The following is a 24,086-nucleotide window of genomic DNA, read 5'->3' as shown; positions in this document are numbered from 1 at the left end:
TGCGCCGATGCTTAGGGCATACGGATTCAGCATATCGACTACAATCACTGCATCCTTGGTTAATCACACGTAAATGTATTCATACATAAATCCACTCGTCCTACTACCAGCAACATTCTTTTATCTTTCTACCTTTTTTAACCCCCTCGCCAACTCCACCGTAAACAACACCGGCCTCCCAAACCTCTCATCAACCACAACCTCAATCTGCGCCGCGCGAATATGATTACTCGTCGACAACTGCCCTCCTATCTCCGTCTTCCAGTCCGTCACATCCCACTCAAACCCAGTCAGCGAGATGACCGTCGGCCCTGACAGGGGGATTACGCCGACGTTTTCAGAGAACACCCATTTCGCATCCTCTGCATCCGCCTGTCCGTCATCTTTCGCGTGCAAGTCTAGTCGATGGGTCAATGGTGTATGGATTATATTCTTCCCCGGCGGGAGAATAAACGACAAACTCTCCTCAGAGAGAAGATACAGCTCTCCAATTGCCCCCGCAGAATAATTAGCCTCCATCTCTCGCCGCTCAATGTGCGCTGTGTATAAGTGATGGATTTGGGAGAATCCCTGGTCAACCCTCCCGCCGAGACCGCCAAGGACAACTACGTCCAACTTCTTGCTTTTCTGGCCCCCTGCTGCTGTGGTGGTGGGGAATGAAGTCATGTATAAATCATGGTTATCGGATAGAACCGGATTCTCGCGTGATATGATCGCGTGTGCGTGTACTCGTAGGAAGCGGATGCTTTTCATGAAGTCGGTTGAGTACTGGTCTGGGTCGTGCAATATGGGGACATGGTGTGAGGCATAGTGCGCGTGGGTGGAAGGGTGGATAGAGTCTAGGTCGCCGAGGATGCAGGAGGGGAGCTATTCAGCAGTATTAGAATAGTTCTCGTGAATATCAATATCTCGTTAGTATAAAAAATAAGAAAGGGAAATTGTACGTCGGTGTTTTCCTTAGATCGCAATTTCATCAGCTCGTAGTAGCGGTTTGCGCCGCCGTCAGCGACGAGGATGTAGCATGCTGTATAGGTTGGTTAGTTTAGTGATTGGGTTGATACATATGTGGTATATGGATTATGCAGGTTTATATGTACATCCAGTCGATTAAAACACTTCAAACGAAAAAAGCAGACGACATGGATTGATATTGATACAAAGCGGGGATATGTCAATATCTCAGCAACGCAGTTTGAGAAACACGCGTCATTATCAAGACAAGAATAATTTAGAGGTTATGAATAATCGGAAAAGGGAATGGCAAGTACACACCATGTCTCCTAACAGCATCAAAAGCTCTCTCGTTAATCGGCTGATTCAGAATCAAAATCGCGAATGGGTTTTTAGGGACGCTGTCCGTCTGAAAGAATAATGACGGATTCCACTCCATTAATTTGTTTATTTTCATTCGCCGAGGACAATGCAAATGGGAAAGGACGTTGGTTGTGCGTCGAACGAAGGCTGCCGTGGGTTATTCCCACTGTGGTACAAATTTATAAGGTATGACGTTGAAACTGACCTCAGATAAGATAAAGCTTATGGTGGTGGTGGAACCGTATCGCCAGGTTTGTAACACTTGTCAGGGTTAGGACAGGCCGAGCACCACTGTTAAGTGGAGATGTGTCTTTTCTTTTTTTTTCTTTTTTATAGAATTCGATTGTGCTTGGGTTTGCTGGAATAAAATGATTGCCTTTGTCAGGCAATATCAATTGATCACGTGGTGCATTATCTAAAGCTGCAAACAAATCCATTCACGAGATGGCGTCAACTGACTGTCACTTTCTGACTTTTAGCTTATAGATGTTAATATTAGAATTCCAAATTGAACATCATCTAAGTAGATACTATGTTTGTAGGATGAGACGAAATCTTTTACTTTTACTCTCAAAATCAGTAACTTGAAGTTGGCTCCTAAACAGCTGCTGAAGTGCTATTACATGCATCACTATCTTTGGTGCAGACAAGAATTGCACGTCTTTCCTGAGATATTCACACGGGCCTTGTTTCTTCTTGTTGGATTCCCTTTCCACAACACAACTCACCTAGTGGTCACCCGTAGGATACAGCCAAGCGGTCTTGTATAATACATGAATTCGATCCACTGTATATAATATGCAAGGTGTGGGTGTCGTTGGCGGGGGCACGAGAACCGCGTGTGCTGGAGGAATTCGGTGGATCTATCGACATGGATTGGTAGCTGGATATTAGCAGGATTTCAGGTCCTATTCAAAAATTAGCAAACCCCAATGCTGCATAAAGTTAAAATGAAATACCAGTCAACATCGCTGAGCTGAAGTCGGCGTGCACGGAACTGGGCACGGTTCGATTTGTCCATTCTGTTGTCTCGCGGCGCGCGTTTTTCGAGTCCTTTAACATTCTTAGCACTTGACTTCCTAATTGGGTTCCTCCGAATAGAAAAGGGTTCCTGGGTCACAGAAGGAAGGGCATCTTCACCATCGGTTTGTTCAGCATCTCCTGGGTCATAGCTGAGAACAAGATTCTTGATACGTTGCTGCTCTTCACGGTCCGCTTGTTGCTGACTCTTCATCGCGACTGCAAAGCTAGAATCAGACGGCATCTCAATAGTGCGCGTCTACGTATACAAGTCAGCACATAAAACGATGAAACGGAACATGTCTCGAATCGGACCTGCTGTCGATTTCCCTTCTTCGTCATCAAGGAGAATGCCATCGTATTAGAAGGTGGCGGTGCCTCAGCTGCTACTTCGTCTCCTCCACCGACTTCTCGGCGAGATGGCCTCATAGGAAGAGGTATGTCAAATGCAGCCTTTCGTTCAAACCTTCGACCATCCATACTCTCCGCGATCATCTTATCAAAAGCGCGGTCGAATTCCGCCTCTGCTTCTGGATCTCTTTCTTCTTCCTGGCGCTGAACGAAAATCTGCTCTTCTTCTGATTCAGAGTCACCGTCTTGATCAGCGTGGTTGATGAATGGATCAGCTTCCTCTGTTGAAGATTGTGCATCCTCAATATCGGGCACGCCGTCTTCCTCTAGGCCATCCTCGCCATTGCCGTCGGAAGACACACTTTCGATCTCATCCTCTTCACCATCTGCGACTCTATCGCCCTCCTGAACCTTGTAGTTTTGTGCAACAGCTTCGCCGAACAATTGAGCAGCTTCCTCAAGATCAGTTGCTATTTTCCATTGAGGACGAACCAAAGCGTAGGTGTCTTGAACGAGAAAGTCGACATCCATCGGCATAGGCTCCTTGGTCAGTATGTAGAACTACCATGTGTCAGCGATAGAAAATAATTCACAAAGTATAATATACCTGAAAGAAGGTGAGAAAGAAATCCAGTTTCTTCTTTGCCGACCCTCGGTCAAAACACACTCCACAAGTATCAAGAACTGTGCAGACGAGGCGGATTCGAAAAAAGTCATCTGGCATGTCCAATGGATTGATCTTTCCAGGTGCTGGTGTCCCGTTTTCTAGAGAAACTGTTTAGCATTCATCATAATTATGATATCTAGTGAGCTTACCATGTCCGAATACAACGATTCGGTACAATGCGTCGAATATCACTGGAGAATCAATCATCTTGTAATTGTACAATTCACCCAGATACTTGACCTCTGCAATGCGCTTTTGGTTGAACTTGAAGTCGGTCTGCTCCAATCCCAATGTGATCGACTCCAGTACATTGTCCACCACGCCAATGACAAATTCCTGGTGGTAACGATACAAAGCACTTGCAAGAATGGCCAGTAAGTGAATATTACCATACTTCACCTTGCTCGGCCTGCTGAAAACGCGTTCAAGAATGTCAACCACCTGATGCATTGTCAGTACTATCCTTGCAAAAAAAAAAACAAATATATACCTCTTGTTCCTCCCAATGGAGTTTCCGGATAGACTTCAAAACCTTTGTATAGTTTCGCTTATTCATGTCCAAGTATATCAACTTCCGGATGTAAAGCTCCATTGGGGTGCGTTCCTTTTGTTGAATCGCAGGTCTTTCAGGGGGATCAACATAGTACATCGCATTTTCGATGATCATCCTCTCTTGCTGACCCAGATGGGTAGCAGTCTTCTTGCGGCCCAGAGTTTCGAGAAAAGAAGCCATACGAGGTGACGATTCAGGATTTCGTAACAAATAGCGACCACAATTCTCGAGAAGGTTACCCATAATCTCGATATTGGTGCGAGAGAAGTCGTCTAGGCAGACCTTGAGGCAGTGAAAAATTACGTGCTCAGGAACAACACCAAACTTGGTCAGTTCTGCAAGATAGCGTATATTAACCATACGGACCTGGCCCAGAAACTCCTTTTGTTTGCGACGCTGCAGACTCCTGAATTCCTCGTCCAGATAAGCAATCAACCCTTGTGGAACGTCGGGCATGTGCTGTCCAAGAGTAGCGATCATTCGTGAGTATAGAGGTAAAAGGTCGGTACGGCCCTTGGGAATATCCTGTACCGCTTTGATCAAGCGATTTCTAGAAGCTTTCGAATTCAAGAAGCAAAAGTCTAGAGCAAGCTGATCCACCTGATCCTTGTTTTGCAGGTCAGGTAGTTTGATGAGCAGAGCGTCCACCTGTGCTCCAACAGTCTTATTCACAAGTGCAGCAGACTCGCTATCAGCTTCCGCGGCGGGTTTTGCGTCTGATGAAGGAGTCCCAGCTGAAGGCTCTGCCTTTTCTACTGTGTCTTGACCTTTAGTCAGCTCTTCTCCCTCCCCTTTTTTCTTCTTGCCATCTTCCAGCAGCACAGCAGGCACTTTTCCTTTAAGATCGACGAGGTTCTCGTAGAATCGGCGCTCCTCCTCATCTTCCCAGATCCCTGCCCCATCGCCTTGCCCACGAAGATATTCAGCAGTTTTGACAAGACCGATTCCTCCGCCTGCTGAAGCATCAGTGGCTTCTTTATGGGCTAGAGGAGGCATTTCCACTCCAAGAATCTCACACATTATCTGAGTGTTGGCAACCAGTTTCTCGTGCGTTTTGGACTGTTTTTCAAAGTTCGCCTGGCGGTCTTCGAAGATTTCGCCACTCTTGACATATGCCTCTGCATTTCGACGGTTTTGGGCAGCCAACGCCTTTTGATCGCGAACAAGGTGGGCCTTCACATCCTCCAAATACCGAGTAAGAATATTCTTGAAGCGCATCTGCAGTTTCTCACTCGTCAATGGAAGTTCTGTTGACGATTCTCCATTCCCATTAGTCTGCTCGGCTTGTATATCCTGATCCTCAGCAGTAGTAGCGCCATCCGCGTCAACAGTTTTGCGACCTTCTTCAATAGGCTTTGCACCCAATACATCCCAACTGAAGGTTTTCACAAATAAAACAGCAAGAGGAAGATTTACATGCTCCCTGTCATGACCCAAAAGGTCCTTCAATACTTCCAAAGGGAAAGGGTCCGTTTCCTTATCCTGATCACCCTTGCCAGCTCTTGTCTTCGAAGGTCCATCAACGGTCTTCCCTCCAGCGACTGCGGCGCCATCCTTTCCCTTCGCACCAACATCATCTGGCCGTTCTATATCATCCAACGTTTTCAGAAATCCCACGAGCCATAACTCAGTCACTACTCGGAGAAGAATGCGGTGCCTTGACATTCGCTCCTTCTCCTCCCGCTCACGAACTTCCTGGCTAAGTGCTTTCAGTTGCGATCTATCGGGCGAGCTCAGTCCTCGTCCTAACAACCACCCGACCTGTTTCGTGAATTCATTTGGGCCGAATCTCTGGTGCAAGGCACTCGCGATTTCCACTCCTGCGGCAACCTCCCCGGGAGACTTCAATTTCGAGAGGCCTTCATAGCAGGCTGAAATAATCTCCGAAAGGTATTTATGAAGCGACAAGGTACGGATATCGGCGATGAACGTAGAGAGCGTAGAGGCGGTGATTCCGGTGCGGAGACGCTTTATGAATGCGGTATTCTTTTTGAGCGATGAGTCGAGGGACTTGCTGACGTCAAAAATGCCTGTATGGTTTATCAAACTGTGTTAGGAGTCATTTTGAAAAACTGGCGCAGAGGATGATCGAGGTCATACCGTCTTCCCCAGCCCACGCACGGTCATTTAGATCGCGGAGCTCCCCTAGAGAGAGCACTGTTAGATATGGAGTCTTTGACATGAAATGGTGATGATAACGACGTACGCTTCCTCTTCTGATCCATAGCCTCTGCTCACCTAGGCATGGAGGGACTTTGGCGGTCGGAGATTGCAAGTGTAGCGGAGACGAGGTTCTCTTATCGAGCCGGGAACAAGAATGCCAGACGCAAGCTGAACGCCACATTGGATAAATGGAGGTGAATGTCTGTCGCTATACGGAGCACCTTTTTCTGCCGACCTGACTTGATTGTGTTATTTGCGAAAAGGGCGAAAAAGGCACAAGAAAAGAAGTCGCACAGCTGCAACAGGCGCCTCCGTCAAGTCAGTCCAAGTCTTTTGCGGGCAAAAGTGGGCTGCCTTCCTTGTCTGCAATGGCGGTGGCGGTCTCCGCAACCAAGTTAACAGTCAATACCTTGCATTCAGTCAACATCTAAAGTACAGGTATGACTCATGCCAATACATATTTGCAGTTCTCTGGGACTTTTTTTATTTCGATATATGAGGATTTATTAGCATGAATCAACTTTGAACTCTCCCAACGATATATTAGGTATACGAAAATATATATATATTTACCGAACGAAACTTCAGAATTCTCTCAGTTCAATATCAGCCTTTGAATCAATTGATCAATTGATGTTGGAACAATGAAACACCCAGTCATGGTTTACAAGGAGAAAATCATATATTTGAACTCAACCTAACATTGACAAGAACAACATTAAAACGCAACATTGCATTGCATTGGTGGTCGCCTCATGCCACCAAGAAGCGCGGATCTCATTCTTGTATATGCATCAATCCAACAAGGATCCAGGTACATGCGTTTTCTTCTATATCAGATGACTGATATAGACAAGAGTATTGGCAATGTGAATAGCCTAAAAAAATGGCCCAGATGTTCTTCTAAGCCTCGCTTCGGTTTCTTCAATCTGGCATATAGATAGTCGCGATTTCTGCGAATATAAAGCACCGCTTTGCATACCGATTCTCGTGTATCGATCGGAACAAACTATTGAATCTCACGGTATTCATAACAAACTCGTCACTGTAAAGATTTTCTGAACCTGTCGTTTCCCGGATGCAACTCAATCTTGCGCAAATTTCTCTGTATAACCCGACTGCTCTCCCTTTACAGGCCGCAACAGCCGATCATGCATCTGCCGCTTGAGGTCCTGATTGCTCCAACTGTGCTGGCGAATGAAGTGCGGCTTCCATGATGAATTCTGCCCGCTCTTGTCCTCGTTGCTGCTGGTACTAAGCTTGGTGTTAGTTTTTTCGTTGACGTCGCGGCTGTTGTCTGCGGGGATTGTGGGGTTGGCTGTCTCGTCGCCTGCTGGTAGGACTACGGTGTGCTGTTTTGCGGCCTCGTCGGAGAAGGGGTCGCTGGTGTGACCGGTAAGTGGCATTTTGTATCCCTTTTCGTGCTTGTGTTTGATCGGGCTCGTGTTTGTGAGGCGGTAATGAGCAGCAATGAAGTTGGTGCGGAGGTTGGGAATGAACGTATGATAACTACATGTGGTGGCAATTTAAGGCACAAGCCCATGCATCCTCACATACATGACGACACCGTTGATGCAAACTGCTAAATATCAGACTTTAGGAAGGAATATAGACAAATTAGCCAGAGTACACGTACGAAAATATGGAAGATTGGTCAAAACTGGCAGAACGCCAGAGTTGGAGTTTTGAGGTGAGTTCGATAGTAATTGATATCGACATCTTACCCATGTAGTTACACCGTGCTATTTTGTTTTGTATAATAGATGTAGTCTATAAATTCAAGAATATTCTAGTTTTTGTAATTCTTTTTTATATCTGGAGCGTTCAAATGTTCACAGTATATGTATGCTAAAACTCTTACCAAACCAAAGCTGTTTATAAATCTGATATACAATACATCATTTACTTCTTTAACTTTTCCGTTAACTCCGGAACCTTCTCGAACAAATCTCCTACCAATCCCACATCTGCGACTTGGAAAATCGGGGCTTCGGGGTCTTTGTTGATAGCCGCAATGACCTTGCTGTCCTTCATACCAGCCAAATGCTGAATAGCACCCGAAATACCGGCAGCAAGGTAGAGTTGGGGAGCAACGTTCTTCCCAGTCTGACCGACCTGGAGACTGTTGTCGGCATAGCCACTGTCAACGGCGGCACGAGAGGCGCCAATGGCAGCACCAAGGGAGTCGGCCAAGGGAACCATGATGCGATCGAATTCCTCCTTTGATTTCAAGCCTCGACCGCCGGAAACGACGCGAGATGCGGTTCCGAGATCAGGTCGGTCTGACTTGGCTAGGTCTTCAGATACCCATTCTGTGGTGGATTCGGCCTTGGGGTCTGCGCCATCCACGATCTCTGCAGATCCGCCCTCGGTTTCGACTCCTTGGAAAGCAGTGCCTCGGACGGTGATGACTTTAATCGGGTCTTGTGACTGAACGGTAAGAATAGCGTTACCGGCATAGATGGGTCGGACGAAGGCTGTCTCGTGTTAGTCGCGCATTCGAGTCTACAACTCTTTGCTTGCGGTCACACATACTGTCTTCGCTCTCAATAGCGGTGATATCAGAAATCTGTTGGACATCGAGAAGAGCAGCGACACGAGGTAGAATGTTCTTGCCAAATGCCGAGTGGCCAGCAATCACATGTGTGAATCCTCCATTCTTGACGGTCTCGACGAGTAGCGGGGCGTAATTTTCTGGCAAGCTCTGTAGAGAAAGATGAATAAGTAACCTAGCCTAACCAAATTCGAGATTAATTGAGCATACCTTCTCATAAGCGTCATTCTCTACCGCCACGACTTTTTCCACGCCTTTGATCTTCGCGGCTTCGGTGGCAGCACTGCCCTTCACGCCGCTCCCGGCGACGAACCCTGTTATCGAGCCTCCGAGTTTCTGTGCTGCGGCAATGGCAGAGAGCGAGGAGGGTTGAAGCTTGCCGTCGCGCTGTTCAAGCACCGCGAGTGTGGACAGTAGTCGTTGGAGCGCCGATAAGCGGGCGTCGAAGATCGGCCGTGAGGGACATAATTGCGACCGCGCGACTCGCAGGACCGACGGCCTGGCGACAGAGATCATATTGAAAGAGACAGGCGGCTGGGCCGATGAGAATCAGAAGTTGACCTGAGTTGGCCAGCAACGCAATACAGGGTGAGGTGAGAAGTCGCTATTCCGGGTATTTGAGGTGGGCTACTACCTAATAGTAACAACTGAGAGTGAGTAGGCTATCGTCGGGTCGGCCAAGACAGTCGGCCCTCCTCGGCTATCTGACTTCTGACCTCATCCGTGCTTTCGCCGGAACAAAGATTTTTCCAGCCACATTAAGCGCCAAGAAGTTTTACATTCTACACCAGTAGAGCAGGACGACGTCTAGCATGACAGAAAACCAATTAATACTGTAGACAGCCGGTATCAACATATCAAATACATTTCGTAGCAAACAAAAACTCCCGAGTACGAATTCTTTTGGACGCCGCATAAGCCATGCAAATTACGAAGCCTGCCAAATTGGATGGCTGATTTATCACTTCCTCTTTGCGCTGGGTGATGTAGTGCCATCGTCAAGCGCTTTAGCCTTCTGCTTACGGAGCTTCTCGTTCCTGGCAGTGTCGTCCTCATCCACGGGCGCTTTTGATTTCTTAGACTTCTTGGTTGTCTTCTGCTGGACATCCTCTTCAGCAGTGATCTTTCTCTTCTCACCCTTCTCGCTTTCGATCTGATTTGTATCCTTCTCAACATTCTCCAAGACATCCGTCTCGTCTACCCACAGCTCGCTAGCCAGCCAAATCGGCATGGCCATTGTCGTGGGGCCTTTGATATGAATCGCTTTCACGTTGCGCCAGCCCTTGGTGATGAACTTTCCTGTCAGTCCATCGACGACCACCTTTACGTTCTCTGTCAATTGGTCAGGTGTAAAGCTGCTGGTTCCGATGCGTAAAGCTGTCGTGGCGGCAGGTGCAAGGTGAACAGACGCGGAGTTTAGCGCTTTCTCAATCTCCTTGGCAACCACCAGCGGGGATGCAAAAGTAGCATTAGACTCATCTTTCGATGACTTCTTTGTGTCCTTCTTGACTCGCTTTCCATCCACCTTGTCCACCTGTTCAATGCGGATGGGAATCGGGCGTTTGCTCGACTTGTAGAATGTTTTGCCTAGAGTCACAGCAAGGCGAGTGATTATCCGGTCATCGGCTAGGAAGACGTCGTGTTCGGAGAGCAATTGTCGACGGCTCTCAAAGCTCTTGTAGCGTTGCTTGAGTTTTGTGAAACCAATGACTTTGGTGATGCGAGAGGACAGGGTGGATGGGAATGAAGGGTCGGCAACGATATCTTTGAACGCTCTTTGGGGATCGGCAGTGATTATGCAGATGTTGAGAGAAGGCGAACTATTGAGAGAGTGTGGAATGCTGATTTTGCCGGGCTTTAGACGATTCTTGTCGACCACGTGCTTCTTCGTCGTCATGACAAGCCAAACAGGCTCATTGACGGACGGGACATCTTCCTCATCAGAGGAATCATCGTTATCTCCAATGAGGGTCTTTTTCGTTGACGTCTCTTCCAGTTCTTTCTGCTGCGATTTCATATATTTCAAAAGAGCGGTCGAGGCTCGTTGCACCTGAAATTGCTAGTTAGCAGATATCTTTGCGAAAAGGCTTAATCGAAAAGTACTTGATTGTTGTCAAGCTGGTAAGGTGTCCCCGACGCCACTTTCGTGGTAAGAGGTCCTGTTGCTGAAACCATTTTTGCTGTTCGTGGTTATCAGATATCACGACTCTCGCGATATGAGAAAAAAAATTAATCGTTGGAAACGGGCTTGGCGCCGGGTGGGTCATCGGTGGGATTGCCATTGGTGATTGGTCTGGTGAGTCATCAATTGGAGCCTGAGGCAAAAACTGTCCCCAACTGTAGTCACATACTATTGGCCCAACAGAGGATACTCAAGAATCTAGATGTAGAACCTGAGGATTGATGAGTACTGTAATTTTCTCTTTCGCAAAGATCTTAATATAAAAGGTCAATTGTTAGCCAACGCATTGTTTTGGAGTATTTCTTTGTGTCACAAAATAAACTAGCTGAAGTGTCTGCAACTAAGCCTGAAGAATCAAATGAGCCAACTAGGCTCGTCAATAATCCAGAGCTCTATATGAAGAAAGGGGTATATTTAGCTGTTAAATCGAAAGCTCAAAGTTTGTCGACAGGACTAATTTACACTGCCTTAGTTGCAAGCCGAGGTCGTCGGCTGCCTGGTAACCCTAATATAATTTAATAGCCTGGGATGACGACGCCTGGAAGCGTAATCTCTATTAAGATTGACATTATTCATGCACGGTCTTTTGCTTATATGTATAACGCTCGGTTGACTTGCTAAGACCCTTTCAAGTACGTACCGAGCTTGAACAACATCAAACCGACCATCCGGTGCCCGACAAACATTGTACTCAGCCCGTCAAGTGTCATTGATAATTCAATGTACTCGATTTTCTCGTTGCCAAGGATTGCGCAGGCTTCAAGTTTTCAATATCCATCAATTGGTGTTCTTTAGCAGCGATCAATTGTGGAATCTGAATCGACTGTTCGGTATCCGTACCTGACTATTCATGTATCTACAATAATCCAATGATCCACTGAATTGTTGACTCAAGCAATCAGCAAAAGTCTAATTACACTATCACTCAATTATTAGCAGGATGAGCTCAGTAGGATTACGTTTCAAGATCTTCTTCTCGACTTCAATTGGACATGAGTCGACGAGTAAGAAGGTTAGAATGAGGTAGATCATGATAAGTTCATGAACATCCTTTTTACCCATCCAATAATGAAGTATTTTGTGGGGATTAAATTATTACATCATTTGAATCACCGAGTACTCTGTCTTACAGCGGGATGTCGTAGTCTTATGAACAAACCCCACCAAATCCTGGCAGACCATTTTCGAGGTGGTCGATCGGTTGATAGCCTGGGATTAGCCGGTGACGCCGTTATTGCGGTATATTACCTGTGCGCATGCATGTAAATCTCGGGCGGGGAGTGAGACGTTTTGGTGGCGACAGCAGCCGTAATTGTAATTATTCTCCGTGCCGTCGACCGGCGTCGTGGCGGTGTAACAATGTAACAGGCGGTAACGCGGACACCGCCGCATGTATCAAATTGTCTCAATTGCCATTCTAGCGTGCAACCTTGAAGCCCCTAACACAATCGATGGCACTGCTCATTTAATACAAGCCAGTCTTCATGTGGGAGCATCAGTAGCCTTGTGCAACTGCATAAACGACTCCCATAGAACCGCTGGCCGCTGGACCACGGCGACGTCCTAGGATCCTCATTTGCGGGTCCCACTTATCCCCCTAGTGCGCTGCGGAATACGTATGCCTTGAGTCTGTCTGTACGGAGTATGTACTATATAGAGCTCGGTCCACCAACAAAAGCCCCTGTCACTATGTCGGACTACGAAACATAGTGCCCAATACGAGATCACCATATGCAACGCGGTGTTTGGGATGGATAATGCGAGCTGACGAAATTGATTATTGTCGTAGTAAAGAAGAAAGATATGCATTGCAAAGCTCCCCATGTGCCTGCAGGAGCACATGGGTGTCGACTAGAGTCTAGGGTGGGCAGGGGGTACGACAGGGGGGGATATATAATAGCCTTATTAGGAAGTACATTCGGGTTCATTTAGGGCCTGCTGATTGGCGCGCCGCGACTAGGACGGGCCACCAGCGGGCGCAGGCCAGGAACAGGAAATGGCAAAACAACCAGCTCATGGGTCCGGCCCAGACTAGCGTAGGCTTGGCCTCCCTGCAGGCCCCCAGCCAGCCTGTGAGGGGCGAGCATTCGGCTGGCCCATGGCGATTGGCTCGGTCGCTGTGCAAAAACTGCAGGTACTTTCCACATCAGGCAGGCAGGTTGGTTTTCCATGCCTGAGACGGGATAGCGCACAGACTAGCAGACCGACGCAGCAATAAGAACCTTACCGATCCATGCCGCGCAAATTAGACGGTATCAAACTAGCAGCGATGGACGGGGTCCCTGCCTGACGTATCAGGGCGATTAATTACTCGGCAGGAACCTGCCCCTGGTTGGGGAGGGCGACCCGCCCCAGAACAGAGACGCCAGTATTTCGCCTGTTTATCGCCATCCCGCCCCCTTCCTTAACTGCTTCACCTCCCGTCCGCCTTACGCTCCCTGCTCTTTTTGTGTCTCCAGCACTTTGAGAGATTCCCTCCGACCAGAGAGAGGCTCGCGCTCTCTACTACATTCATTAGGAATTTCTTGAACGCCTTCTCCAACCCACGAGGCTTGTTATCTAAAACGTTTCCAATCAACACCGTCTCCTATCAACAGTACATCTACACCATTGTTCACCCCGAGATCGTGCTGAGTCTCGTGCGATACCCAATTGCGAAATATATTCTAACATAGCCTGCCATCTAGTAGGACTCTGGACATACCGTCTTTCACTATGAAGTTCTCTGCTACTCTAGCCCTCGCCGCCGCGGGCTCGCTCGCCGCTGCTGAACACAACCATCGTCGTGGCCACGCCCACCACCACAAGCGTGATGTAGCCACCGCTACTACCGTTGTCGATGAGGTCATTACTGTATACCAACTCGATGGCACCCCGATCCCAGTCGCCGATGTTTGCAAGGGTATCAAGGACGGCGACTACAAATGGGCCAATGGTGCTGGTCCTGCTCATGCCTGCGACCCGGTCGCCACCAGCACCAGCGTCTCGGTCAAGGCTCACCAATTCCTCGAGACTTCTACCTCGTCTGCAGTCCCCACCACTTCCACAGTCCCAACCACTACTGCAGTCCCTACCACGTCTTCCACTCCCACTACCACCTCGACCACCAGCACCAGCACCAGCACCACAAGCATCAGCACTACCAGCAGCTCTGCAGCCGCATCTACTACTCCTGCATCTACCGGCATCAGCGGTGGCACCGGGCTCACTGCTCCTTTCCCCGATGGAGAGCTTTCCTGTGATACTTTCCCATCTGACTACGGTGCCGTGGCCTTGGACTACCACGGTCTTGGCGGCTACAGTGGTATCCAATACCCGACTATGAACGCTCTCGGAACATTGGTGCAGTCTATCGTCACTGCTGTCACAGGCCAGAGCTGCACTGAAGGTGCTTACTGCTCTTACCACTGCCCGCCTGGTTACCTGAAATCCCAGTGGCCTAAAGAACAGGGCGCAACTGGCCAATCCGTCGGTGGTATCACTTGCACGAACGGCAAGCTGCACCGCACCAATACTGAATACGATACTCTCTGCATTGCTGGTGTTGAAGGCATCACTGTTAAGAACACCTTGGGCGGCACGGTCTCTGCGTGCCGTACCGATTACCCTGGTATGGATCCTCTCAACTACGCTTGACCGTGCAGCCTTACCGTAAGAATTTGACTAACCTCATTGAAGGTACTGAAAGCGAGACCCTTCCTCTCGAGGTTAATCCTGGCTCTATCGAAAATCTTGCCAACCCTAACGGCGCTTCGTACTTCTTCTGGGAGAACAAGCAAACTAGCGCTCAATACTACCTCAACCCCGTCGGATTCGGTGCAGACAAGGCTTGTGTCTGGGGTACTGCGGCTTATGACCTTGGTAACTTCGCCCCAATGAACATGGGTGTTGGCTTCTCGGACGGAACAACTTATCTGTCATTGTTCCCCAACAAGCCTACCACAGATGCGCAATTGAAATACAACGTCAAGATTGTGGGTGACGTCTCTCTATCATGCTCCTACGTATACGATGGGACTAATGGGATGTACTATGAGAATGGTACTCCTAAATCCGCGGGATGTACCGTTGGAGTTCCCCAGGGTGGCAGTGCCCAGGTCGTCTTTTACTAGTCAATATAAGTGGTCAACTAGCAACTTGTCATGGATGGTTGTAATTCCAACGTTACGTTTCCAGTCATTTGCTTGTGGTTCAGAAAGAGACGGATTGTGACTTCTTTACCGAGCTTACGATCACTAACTTTTGGCTATTTGTTCGAGTTTGTATATCTACTATTGCTTACATACCTTTTGAGGCTTCGTATTACTTTTTAACTACTCTTATATCCCTACGCCGTCATGTCAAAGTTTCTTTGGAAGCATACGGCATGTTTTGAATTAAGATGTTTGACACCGTAATGCCATTTTAGGACAATCTCCGCCCTTAACTAAAGCCGTACAAAGTAGTAGCTTTGCTAATGCTACGATTGTAGAAACTGTTAAGATATCCGAATGCATAGATGATTAGCTTGCCACAAGCCATTGGCGCGTTGTTCCGGTATTTGCGCAAACCCTACTATTCCAGCCTTCAGTCGCGAATTCCAGATGATTCATTCTGCAAGCTGAGAACGAGGCGCCTCGGAGCCTGAGGCTCTGAGGCTCTTATCACGTGACATCGAAGTATATGTAAGCAACGCGTATTCCACGATCTACATGTTTTCGAGATATGCGTCCTAGAGTGTCGATTGAAGGCGTGTTTCTTTAATTGCTCTTCGTGACCGCGGTCAGTAATCCGCAAGCACGCAACACGGCTGCCAGCGTGCAAAATCTGACGGAGGTAGCGCGAGCAGACAGTGGGGACTGGCTGGCGCCTACCTCAACGCGTCTCGGGTGGGCAAGCGTGAAGCGCAGCGTGGACATCCGCGGTCTGAACGAGACGAGACGCAACGCACGGAAAAGCATTCCTGCAGCACACACGAACCGCCCACATTTCCCTTCACGGTGGTCGGTCACCTCCAATTCCCCTCTGACGCCAAGTTATTCTGTCTTCCCAGCCTCATAACTCGCTTAATCACTGGATCTTTTAGATCTACTTGTTTCTCCATTCTATTGTACTTTCTTGTATCCATCGTTCACTGACTCCAAAAGCCTTGATGTCCAGCCTCGAAACACAACGTGTCGAGCGTGACGAATAAGCTGTATACCTCTTAAGTTCTCCTTCCACTCTCGCTTTAATCCATTCAATATGGAATCGTCTCCTCCCAGGGCCGCGTCTAGTGGTGCCGGCCCTGTGGCAGGCGTGAAGCGTCCGGCCTCACTGCTACCAGCCTTCGAGCCTTTGAGCTCATCACCTTCTCTCCCACGACCGCAGAAACGAATAGCACGAGACGAGAGCGATTACCCAACTCCAGTGCCAACCTCTTCAACCCATGTCCTGTCATCGTCTCCTCCCCACCTACCACTGTCTCGACCCAAGCTGCAGCGTAGTGTTTTCTCTACGAGTTCCGAACGCGCCCCATTGTCGACGGTTCCTTCTCTGATGCTCCCAGAATCTGGCGAGCCTCTGCTCATGGGAAGATCTAGCGCGTCTTGCCATCATCAGCTCTCGGCGAATCGGTTGATATCGCGTGTGCACGTCAAGGCAACCTACAAGTCGGCCGGCAACCCTTTCGATCGTGATCGCGTCGAGATCGTGTGCACCGGATGGAATGGCATAAAGTTACATTGTCAAGGGAAAACATATGATCTGGCCAAAGGAAAGACCTTCTCGTCAGATATCAAAGACGCGGATATTATGATTGATGTCCATGATGCTCGTGTTTTGGTGCAATGGCCTCGAATCGACCGCAAAGGTTCCTCGGTGGACTCTGACCCAGCCTGGGAAGAAAGTTCTCCTCAGCGTAATCCTAAATCGCGTCCAAATGGCGCCGAAAGCCCCTTGAGAGAACCGATACGCCTCACATCACCTATATCCCCATCACCCGCGCTTCGGTCTCGCATCCCGCCATCTTCACCATTACCTAGTCCTAGTCGCCTTCAGAACACGATTACTATCTACGAAGACAGAGTCTCGTCTACGGACGAAGGTGAAGAAGAGAAACTAACTCGCGAATCACATACCTGTCCCTTCGAGGCGTCGAATGCCGCCGGTCAACACCTCGCGTCCAGCGACTTATCACAATCCTACGAAGAATTTTCTGATCATGACGAGGAAAACGATCCTATTGTTCACTCATTTGGTCCCTTCGGCGAAAACCTCTTACCACGTATGGCGTCTTTCCGTGCTGGAGATTCACCATCAGTAATTTCTCGTGTATCTCGCCTCCAACCTGAACCTCTTCGACCAGTGAACTCGCCCCCGCAGCCACTTGTAGCTCAGGCTAGGATCAAGGAAACAAATGAAGAATTCAAGATCGATGAAAAAAGAGAAGCTGCAATTGCAGCCATCCAAAATCACGCCGCCAATCAACTTGCCTTTTCTCGTCTATCGTCGACTCCTTTCTCTACCATCCTTCAGAACTTGCCGGTAACTCTCTGGAAAGATGAAACAACTTTGGTTGAGCGATTTTCACGACGGGAAATTAGAACCATTCTCGAAGATTCGAAATGCATTGGCGAAGTTGCACGCGAAGGGAAAGACGCAGCCGGAAAAGCCTTAGAGAGTGAATTTTACTACATCCCCGATTTTGATGAAGATGATATGCGTCGACAGGCTGTTGTTAATGATCTCCGCAAACCTGGTCTACGGAATTGCAGAAAACAGCACAAGGTGAGCCTAACTCTAGACTTCCGCGATACACTTCAGACCTTGATATTGATGACTTTGGATGCAGCAATACTACTGGCGGAAACCAAAGTAACGTGGACCTGCATCTCTTTCAACTGTGAACGTTTGCCTTGCATTTATTGTCGCGTTCGTTGTTACTCGATACCAAAATCATACATTCTTGTGAAATACTTTGACACCAGGTTTTTATATCCCATAATTTCGCATAGCGCTGCGTGGGCATGTCCATGTTGTATTTATTGTTTTCGACCCGACCCTTGATATTGTCGGGGATGCTCCATATATCGGTGACATGGCCTTGAATATGATGAATTTAGTATGTTGTGCCTCAACTGTTATTACGAAGGTTTACAGCCATGTGTCTACGTACAATGATTGTGTTCATTGCACGATTTACTATATGATGGAGATTCCTTTGCCATACACCTTCGTCTTGATAGCTTTATGCCCCTGTCCGCCTTCTTCTGTTTAATGTCCTGTATGACTAGTATTGTTGTAGTCAATAACATTTTATTTAAAAAACCTTTTGTCAGACTTAAATATGACGTATCTGAACCAAAACACTTGGTATGAAATTTGATTTCGAGGCCATGAAAAGGGTAAGGTAGCGCTTGATGCCGAATCACGGTTTTCAATTAATAACACAACCGAGCATTTCAACGTTGAAGAATATTTTAGGGGACGAACTTGACATGAAGAATTTAGATTCAAAATTAATCAATAGATCTAAGCCGAATACCAATTGAATTTCAGACAAAAAGTCGACCAAGAAATTACAGAATGATTCGCATTTGTGAGTGAATCACTAATTCTCAGTAACGCATGTTGATGTTGATATTGTGGTATCCATAAACCCATGCCACGTTAAAAATATTATACTTATTTCTTTCGTTCAACCATTAACGTATCAATAAACATATATATCGGGCAAATGACTTTGGGCTGGTACAGTAGGATTCGAATGACACAAGCTGTACAAACGAAATTTCACAATTATCATGTCAAGCGAAAGCTAGTTAGCCAACTTTAAATTCCACTGTCCAGAGCCTCCTTTGATCAATGCCGCCTTGGAAGTATTCCCGACATCGTCATTTGCATTTTTTTCGTCGTCTGCCACTGAGATACGATTCTCTAGAGTTATCCTGTCCTCCGAAGTTAAAGCAAACAATGCTGCAATAGCTGACTCTTTCAAAATCTTAACTTTCCGGATCTTGGTATCGAGAATTATCCACACTAAGAAGATGATTGAGAAGGTTACTTGGACAGCTAAGCAAGCTATGAAAGGCCATCGGACAATAACGTATGTATCGGGGGCGTAATTTCGCCCTTGAACAGGTGAAGGGTAAAGTGAACGAAGCCTGCAGAATGACAAATGACCAATTAAGTATAAGCTCGGTATTCAAGGGAGGAAAAGAGTTTGATTACCAATTAGTTACTCCCTTGGCCATGTTTTCGAGAACAAACTCAATATTCTGACGCATGAGAGGATCCCGCTCGGTGCCTGTTGTGACATTGAGTTTGTGGTTCTCATATAGCACCTGTCCCATTGCGTAGCTGAAAGGTGACATATCAAATAAGCCCCCTTCATTTTGATGATAGTAGTATGCTCCGAACATCATGCTTTGGAATACCTCGGCCATCGAATTTCCGATATTAGCATAGGTGTAATTTTGACCACCTACCGTGAATGTCCTATTATAGTTTATGACTGGTTTCGACCCGTCTGCAAGGTATCCATAAACAATCAAGTCAGTGACATTTGAAGTAGTTGAAACCAAGGTTGTAGAAGTTGTTCCGTTGACCACTGAAATATTGTAGGTCTCTATGCACATGTAGAATAGTGCCTCCATTGCGCGTGTATAGGGCATGAACAATTTTCCAATACTGGGTTCTTGGAAATCATTTGAAGCGACATCTGACTCGTTCAGATATATTAGCTGGGTCGCTGAAAATGCAGTATATGGGCGGCTGCTATTTGAAAAAGACGTCAGCCTTTCCCAGCCATCTGTATGGTCAGAAGCGTATAAATCCGACCAAAGCATTGTTCCAGACGTATTCAGAGGGGAAAGGAGGCCATGTTGAAGATATAGTTCCTTATTTTGATCAATCCCTGCTTGTGTGCAGTTGGTACAAACTGGGGCGGGCTGATTCCAAGGCTCCCATCTATTCGCTGCCGTGATGTTCTGCCAGCAGCATGGCGTGGCGAGTGTCTGAGTAACAATTTTGTCTATAATATCATGTGTATCGACACAAACCGCGAGCGAGCTGAAGGTTGGGAACTTGCAATTTCCTGATGTACATGTTGGCTCGGTGTAATTGTATGTTGAGTTGACTGAAGTAAACATGGCACTTATCAGGCTGCCAATGAGTTCGTTGAGTGAATCAGAATCACCTTCACGAGTATAATTAGCTTATATTCACCAAATTGGAAATAAAACCAACCAAAGTCATTTTTCATGCTATTAATGACAGCAGTCCCTCCAGTAGGAATGTACCGTGTACCTTGAGTAAGGGCAGCTTGGGTTATCGTCGATGTGACTATCGAGCTGACTAATATCACCGTGGCCATTAAGATCGAAAGCCTACCAAAACTATTCTTAGTGCGATGCATGGCGAATTGTCAGTGTTGAAGGGAATAACTGACCTTCCTTTTGTGGTAAAAACAAGTAAAAAGCTACCCCATGAGCCTCGACTGGCATTATCAAACTTCCCAAAGTCTGACAACGGCCTGTCCTTGTTGACAAACCAGTTCCATTTCATCTGCGAGAGACCCTGAAAAACAGGATTTAAAAATCCCGCCTGGCTGACGGCAGTTAAAAATGCCAATAGAGTATTGAGGGTGATCCCGAGAGGCCATGAAGGCATACTCTGTTGATTATACTGGTTGAGTACGATGACTATAGAGATAAGTGCGGCAACACTCATGGCGCAGGAAAGTATCTCGATGGTCCACCCTCGAGGCAATACTTCCAAGAAGAAATGTGAGATTCCGTGAACCGTTGAGTTCTTTTTGGTACTTCTAATACTCTTGATTTTTTCTTTATCACGAACATGCGTATTTGATGATGTTTTACCACGCCACGACGGAGGACCAACGTCTGTGTTATCCGAAGACACATCAGAACGTGCACGGCTTGAATTCCGAGAATGCGAATAAGATGGTGGTAATAAGTCGTTATTTGACGAGCGGCTTGGAGGGAGTGGTGGCCGTCGAAGGGGTTCATAATTCATAGCACTCATGTTGAAGAAAGGAAGTAGGTAAAAACTTTAACCAAAATATTCATCTCATCGCTCAGCGACAATACCAGCTCCTATCTATTAGTTATATTAGAGCTCATGGAATACATTAGAGGCGGCGGCTCCTCGTTGTACTTATTTAACACTTGCAAGTACATGTATAGCCTTGATAGCGTGAAACAAGGTCAGAACTCTTTCGTGCTCAATGTATTTTCCCGCCTGAGAGTACTGCTTCTTGAGATAAGTGCATAAAATCCAGCAAATGGGACAGAATAATTCTGAAGGCCGACTGCGATATGTTCCACATGTGCAGCGCCGCATGGCGACATAAGACGTGTAGTATGCATATTGCCTAGGACGCAGTAGCTTCTCTGCCGGCGTTTGCCAATTATAGACCCAGCCAATTATTGTACGGTTGCAATGCAGGGATGCGTATTCGAATGCTGCTCTGGAGATTAGCGCTGTAAGCCTAGATTGGTGACTGTTAAAGACGCTGTGTTTGGCAGATATTTTGTCCACGGCTAATAATGGCCAATCGGCGCCGACAGGATGATCCTTTCTGGTATGCAAGCACTTAAGTTTCCCGAAAAGACTAGTGGAATGGCTCACATAAAACTTGTTGTCTTCCGAATGGCTGGGATTTTTTTGTCTTCCTTGCATTTATACGGCGACAATTGGTGCTGGAAGCACTGGTGGGTGTGCAACCGGGTCGTATTAGACTGCGATCGGAGCCTGATCAGGAAACGGTTTCAAATTGGACATCTAAAAGCTTGTGGATATTAATGACATGAAACCTTTTTTATTTTCTCAATTCCTCTCACTAGGAATTTCAGAAATAGACCTCGTCGGCCTTCAAGCAAATACTCTTTTGCCTTGTTCTATAACTATAACTATAGGATTTCAGCTAATTCAAATGCCCGAGCGTTTGATCTATGGTAGTATGATGTGCACTCAAATAGCGAAAATGAGATCCTAGTCTTAAATAACAAATAATAGAGTAATATACAAATGGTACATACATTTAATAGATCAATGCTTTCTCTGCCCACATATTATAGAACAATCGTGACGTTTCCAGAGAATTGAAAGACTGAAGTACACTGATAGGCTGATTTGTACACCTAATAAGATCAGAAAACGCCACTTAACAATGACAAAAGATTCTAAAACGTTGATTTCTCCATCTACAGAGGTCCCTGTAGTCCGAAGCCTGGGATATTATCAGCACGATTAGTCGGAAAGTCTTTGAAGTCAATTTTGGATAATAAAACTGACCAATTTGTTATTCCTTTCGCTGTATTGTTCATAACAGCCTCAAGAGCTTGCTGCATTTGGGAGCCCCTCTCCACAGACGTGCCTCCGTCAATGTCAGAGTTATGATAGATGGCATTTCCGATGGCGAGGCTAAAAGGGGTCATGAGTAGCATGCCAACAGTTGTTTGGTTGTTGTATTTTCCCGTCAAAAAGCTATCTAAGAGCTCGCTCATCAAGTCACTAAGCAAATAATAGCTGTAGTTGTGACCATTCAACACAAATGTACGGTTATGCTCTGGTGTATAGTGATAATTATCTGTTGTGTATTCAAAAAGCTGTGTGTCTGTGACATAATCCAGAGTCTCTGTCACGTTCGTGACCGTCGTGCCATCGATTGTTGAGACAGAGAACTCTTGAGCGCAGACATAGAATAAAGTTTCAACAGCCCGTGTATGCTGTAGATATTTATCTGTGTCCGGCAAACCACCCAAATAAGTGTTCCAGGTGGTCTTCGGAGAGCCTAAATAAATGGTATAGATTGAATTAAGGCCATTTTGTGCGAAGGATTCGTAATCAAATGAGGATACTTGATTCCATGTTCCGTTTTGTACTCGCATGTTCGTGATATTAGCAACATATCCAGCACCAAAGTAGTCCAAATAGATATCAGGCGAGAGAGCTACGTATGAATAATTGCTGCAGATGTTGGGACCCCATGTTCTTCCGTTCCATTTATCCTCGTGCTGTTGGTAGCACCATTGCTGTGGACTAACCATGGTGTAAAGCTTGTCTGAGACATCGTGGCTTTTCGCACATACCGCAAGGGAGCCAAATGATGGATATTTGCAGTTTCCCGTGGGGCATGAGGGTGCATCGAAATCATATGTATCATTAGCACGAGTGGTCATCGCGTTCATCATCATAGTCATCGCGTCATTGACATTATGAAAATTGATACCTACATGAATAGGCGAACGTCAGTTACCCTCATTATTTGACATAACAGAAGCGATAGAGGGATAACTATCACGAACCTGAATCATCTATTGCCCTAAGGACAGAGGTACTTCCTGAACCAGGGACATATCTCGTACTCTGATTGAGTACCGCCTGCGTGAGCGTTGATACCACAGCAGATATTATCAAGAGAACGGCGGCTAATAGAGCTGAAAGTCTATATCATAATTAGAAATTATTTCAACAAGAATTTCAGTGGTCTTGGGAGTGACTAACCTTCCTTTCGTACTGAACCTAAGTAAAATGCTTCCCCATGCCCCTTGACGGTCATCAAACTTTTTGAAATCATGCAATGGCTGATCTCCATAATTGAAAAAGTCCCATCGTATTTGGGACAGACCTTGAACAACAGGATAGAGAAAGCATAATTGAGTAATAGCCGTCAAAAACACAATGACTGTGTCGAGGGTAATGCCGAAAGGCAGAGATGGGCTGGCATGTTGGTTATACTGGCCCAGAATTATAACAATAGTAAGAAATGCAGCAATGCTAATTATCAAAGAAACAACCCCCATACTCCAGCTTCGAGATGACAAGTTCGTGGAAAGATATTCATTATCTTTCCATTTGGGTACTCTCCACCTTGCTCTTCTTGTTTGACTCACATCATGCATGTGTTCCTCAAAGGCAGGGTTGTTGAACAGATGAACAGAAAAATCTTTAATAATACCAGGGCTGTCGGGTCTAATATGGCTTGTGTTCTGGGTGTCTTGAGATAGGGAATAATCGTTCTAGGAATCGTTTGGAAGATGAGGGACCGGCCGCCCTGGTAAATATCTCTGATTGCTCATTTTGAAAGAAGCAATGAATAGACAAGAACAATGACAGAGTACAAGAGCAAAACTGAAATAAAAGAAAGCCCATAAAATATTCAAATAATCGAGGAGTTAGAATGAAAATGACCTGTAGGTGGCTTACCTTCAAATAGAAGAGCTCTTCATTGTCAATAGCCGCCGTGCTAATGATCCCTGGTCTTTCAGCAACATTGCTCTAAGCCGAATAGTCTCAT

At 46.6% G+C, this 24,086-nt stretch overlaps 9 protein-coding genes across 9 annotated transcripts; 2 read left to right on the top strand and 7 right to left on the bottom strand.

Annotated features, from left to right (window-relative positions):
* Positions 1-120: 120 nt before the first annotated feature.
* BGW36DRAFT_354284 (putative thiamine pyrophosphokinase Thi80) lies at positions 121-1,390 on the bottom strand (the record flags this gene model as incomplete). Its single annotated transcript, XM_046213509.1, has 3 exons — positions 121-867; positions 945-1,024; positions 1,273-1,390. 3 exons carry the CDS (start codon positions 1,388-1,390, stop codon positions 121-123), a joined length of 945 nt encoding a protein of 314 aa, XP_046078515.1.
* A 459-nt stretch (positions 1,391-1,849) lies between these two features.
* BGW36DRAFT_368339 (putative nonsense-mediated mRNA decay factor) lies at positions 1,850-6,429 on the bottom strand. Its single transcript, XM_046214980.1, has 9 exons — positions 6,112-6,429; positions 6,006-6,050; positions 3,843-5,935; positions 3,502-3,793; positions 3,293-3,450; positions 2,650-3,246; positions 2,455-2,593; positions 2,274-2,367; positions 1,850-2,222 (listed from the first exon to the last, which is right to left on the bottom strand). The coding sequence occupies exons 1-9, from the start codon at positions 6,128-6,130 to the stop codon at positions 2,216-2,218; spliced, it is 3,444 nt and encodes a 1,147-aa protein (XP_046078514.1). The 5' UTR covers positions 6,131-6,429; the 3' UTR covers positions 1,850-2,215.
* A 503-nt stretch (positions 6,430-6,932) lies between these two features.
* On the bottom strand, positions 6,933-7,830 carry BGW36DRAFT_368333 (uncharacterized protein). Its single transcript, XM_046214979.1, has one exon. The coding sequence runs from the start codon at positions 7,472-7,474 to the stop codon at positions 7,154-7,156; it is 321 nt and encodes a 106-aa protein (XP_046078513.1). The 5' UTR covers positions 7,475-7,830; the 3' UTR covers positions 6,933-7,153.
* A 15-nt stretch (positions 7,831-7,845) lies between these two features.
* Positions 7,846-9,339, bottom strand: BGW36DRAFT_368331 (putative electron transfer flavoprotein alpha subunit). Its single transcript, XM_046214978.1, has 3 exons — positions 8,833-9,339; positions 8,604-8,772; positions 7,846-8,545 (listed from the first exon to the last, which is right to left on the bottom strand). The coding sequence occupies exons 1-3, from the start codon at positions 9,136-9,138 to the stop codon at positions 7,971-7,973; spliced, it is 1,050 nt and encodes a 349-aa protein (XP_046078512.1). The 5' UTR covers positions 9,139-9,339; the 3' UTR covers positions 7,846-7,970.
* BGW36DRAFT_368330 (ribosomal protein L1p/L10e family-domain-containing protein) lies at positions 9,340-10,954 on the bottom strand. The gene is made up of 2 exons (XM_046214977.1): positions 10,726-10,954; positions 9,340-10,672 (listed from the first exon to the last, which is right to left on the bottom strand). The coding sequence occupies exons 1-2, from the start codon at positions 10,795-10,797 to the stop codon at positions 9,584-9,586; spliced, it is 1,161 nt and encodes a 386-aa protein (XP_046078511.1). The 5' UTR covers positions 10,798-10,954; the 3' UTR covers positions 9,340-9,583.
* A 2,267-nt stretch (positions 10,955-13,221) lies between these two features.
* On the top strand, positions 13,222-15,291 carry BGW36DRAFT_368326 (uncharacterized protein). The gene is made up of 3 exons (XM_046214976.1): positions 13,222-13,400; positions 13,495-14,414; positions 14,483-15,291. The coding sequence occupies exons 2-3, from the start codon at positions 13,520-13,522 to the stop codon at positions 14,914-14,916; spliced, it is 1,329 nt and encodes a 442-aa protein (XP_046078510.1). The 5' UTR covers positions 13,222-13,400; positions 13,495-13,519; the 3' UTR covers positions 14,917-15,291.
* Positions 15,292-15,786: 495 nt separating this feature from the next.
* Positions 15,787-18,091, top strand: BGW36DRAFT_368323 (uncharacterized protein). Its single transcript, XM_046214975.1, has 2 exons — positions 15,787-17,551; positions 17,616-18,091. Exons 1-2 carry the CDS (start codon positions 16,028-16,030, stop codon positions 17,640-17,642), a joined length of 1,551 nt encoding a protein of 516 aa, XP_046078509.1. The 5' UTR covers positions 15,787-16,027; the 3' UTR covers positions 17,643-18,091.
* Positions 18,092-18,581: 490 nt separating this feature from the next.
* Positions 18,582-20,800, bottom strand: BGW36DRAFT_284949 (uncharacterized protein; the record flags this gene model as incomplete). The annotated part of the gene is made up of 4 exons (XM_046210278.1): positions 18,582-18,927; positions 18,995-19,662; positions 20,040-20,151; positions 20,214-20,800. The coding sequence occupies 4 exons, from the start codon at positions 20,798-20,800 to the stop codon at positions 18,582-18,584; spliced, it is 1,713 nt and encodes a 570-aa protein (XP_046078508.1).
* Positions 20,801-21,990: 1,190 nt separating this feature from the next.
* BGW36DRAFT_422420 (uncharacterized protein) lies at positions 21,991-23,592 on the bottom strand (the record flags this gene model as incomplete). Its single annotated transcript, XM_046219695.1, has 3 exons — positions 21,991-23,018; positions 23,095-23,234; positions 23,294-23,592. 3 exons carry the CDS (start codon positions 23,590-23,592, stop codon positions 21,991-21,993), a joined length of 1,467 nt encoding a protein of 488 aa, XP_046078507.1.
* Positions 23,593-24,086: the final 494 nt, after the last annotated feature.

Source organism: Talaromyces proteolyticus (assembly GCF_021365285.1).
Source record: "Talaromyces proteolyticus strain PMI_201 chromosome Unknown BGW36scaffold_1, whole genome shotgun sequence".
In the NCBI taxonomy this organism is placed as follows: Eukaryota; Fungi; Ascomycota; class Eurotiomycetes; order Eurotiales; family Trichocomaceae; genus Talaromyces; species Talaromyces proteolyticus.
This window is presented reverse-complemented; position numbering and strand designations above follow the sequence as displayed.

What these genes read in the sequence shown, in the direction of transcription:
- BGW36DRAFT_368330 (XM_046214977.1), bottom strand. Translation starts at nt 10,797, where the DNA reads ATGGTTTCAGCAACAGGACCTCTTACCACGAAAGTGGCGTCGGGGACA. An exon ending in ACCAGCTTGACAACAATCAA is followed by an intron (nt 10,673 to 10,725) that starts GTACTTTTCGAT and finishes TAGCAATTTCAG; the next exon opens with GTGCAACGAGCCTCGACCGC.
- BGW36DRAFT_368326 (XM_046214976.1), top strand. Translation starts at nt 13,520, where the DNA reads ATGAAGTTCTCTGCTACTCTAGCCCTCGCCGCCGCGGGCTCGCTCGCC. An exon ending in GTGCCGTACCGATTACCCTG is followed by an intron (nt 14,415 to 14,482) that starts GTATGGATCCTC and finishes ACCTCATTGAAG; the next exon opens with GTACTGAAAGCGAGACCCTT.
- BGW36DRAFT_368323 (XM_046214975.1), top strand. Translation starts at nt 16,028, where the DNA reads ATGGAATCGTCTCCTCCCAGGGCCGCGTCTAGTGGTGCCGGCCCTGTG. An exon ending in ATTGCAGAAAACAGCACAAG is followed by an intron (nt 17,552 to 17,615) that starts GTGAGCCTAACT and finishes CTTTGGATGCAG; the next exon opens with CAATACTACTGGCGGAAACC.
- BGW36DRAFT_368339 (XM_046214980.1), bottom strand. An exon ending in TCCATTGGGAGGAACAAGAG is followed by an intron (nt 3,794 to 3,842) that starts GTATATATTTGT and finishes ACAATGCATCAG; the next exon opens with GTGGTTGACATTCTTGAACG. An exon ending in TCTTTCTCACCTTCTTTCAG is followed by an intron (nt 3,247 to 3,292) that starts GTATATTATACT and finishes GACACATGGTAG; the next exon opens with TTCTACATACTGACCAAGGA.
- BGW36DRAFT_368333 (XM_046214979.1), bottom strand. Translation starts at nt 7,474, where the DNA reads ATGCCACTTACCGGTCACACCAGCGACCCCTTCTCCGACGAGGCCGCA.
- BGW36DRAFT_368331 (XM_046214978.1), bottom strand. Translation starts at nt 9,138, where the DNA reads ATGATCTCTGTCGCCAGGCCGTCGGTCCTGCGAGTCGCGCGGTCGCAA. An exon ending in AGAATGACGCTTATGAGAAG is followed by an intron (nt 8,773 to 8,832) that starts GTATGCTCAATT and finishes CTTTCTCTACAG; the next exon opens with AGCTTGCCAGAAAATTACGC. An exon ending in CGCTATTGAGAGCGAAGACA is followed by an intron (nt 8,546 to 8,603) that starts GTATGTGTGACC and finishes AACACGAGACAG; the next exon opens with CCTTCGTCCGACCCATCTAT.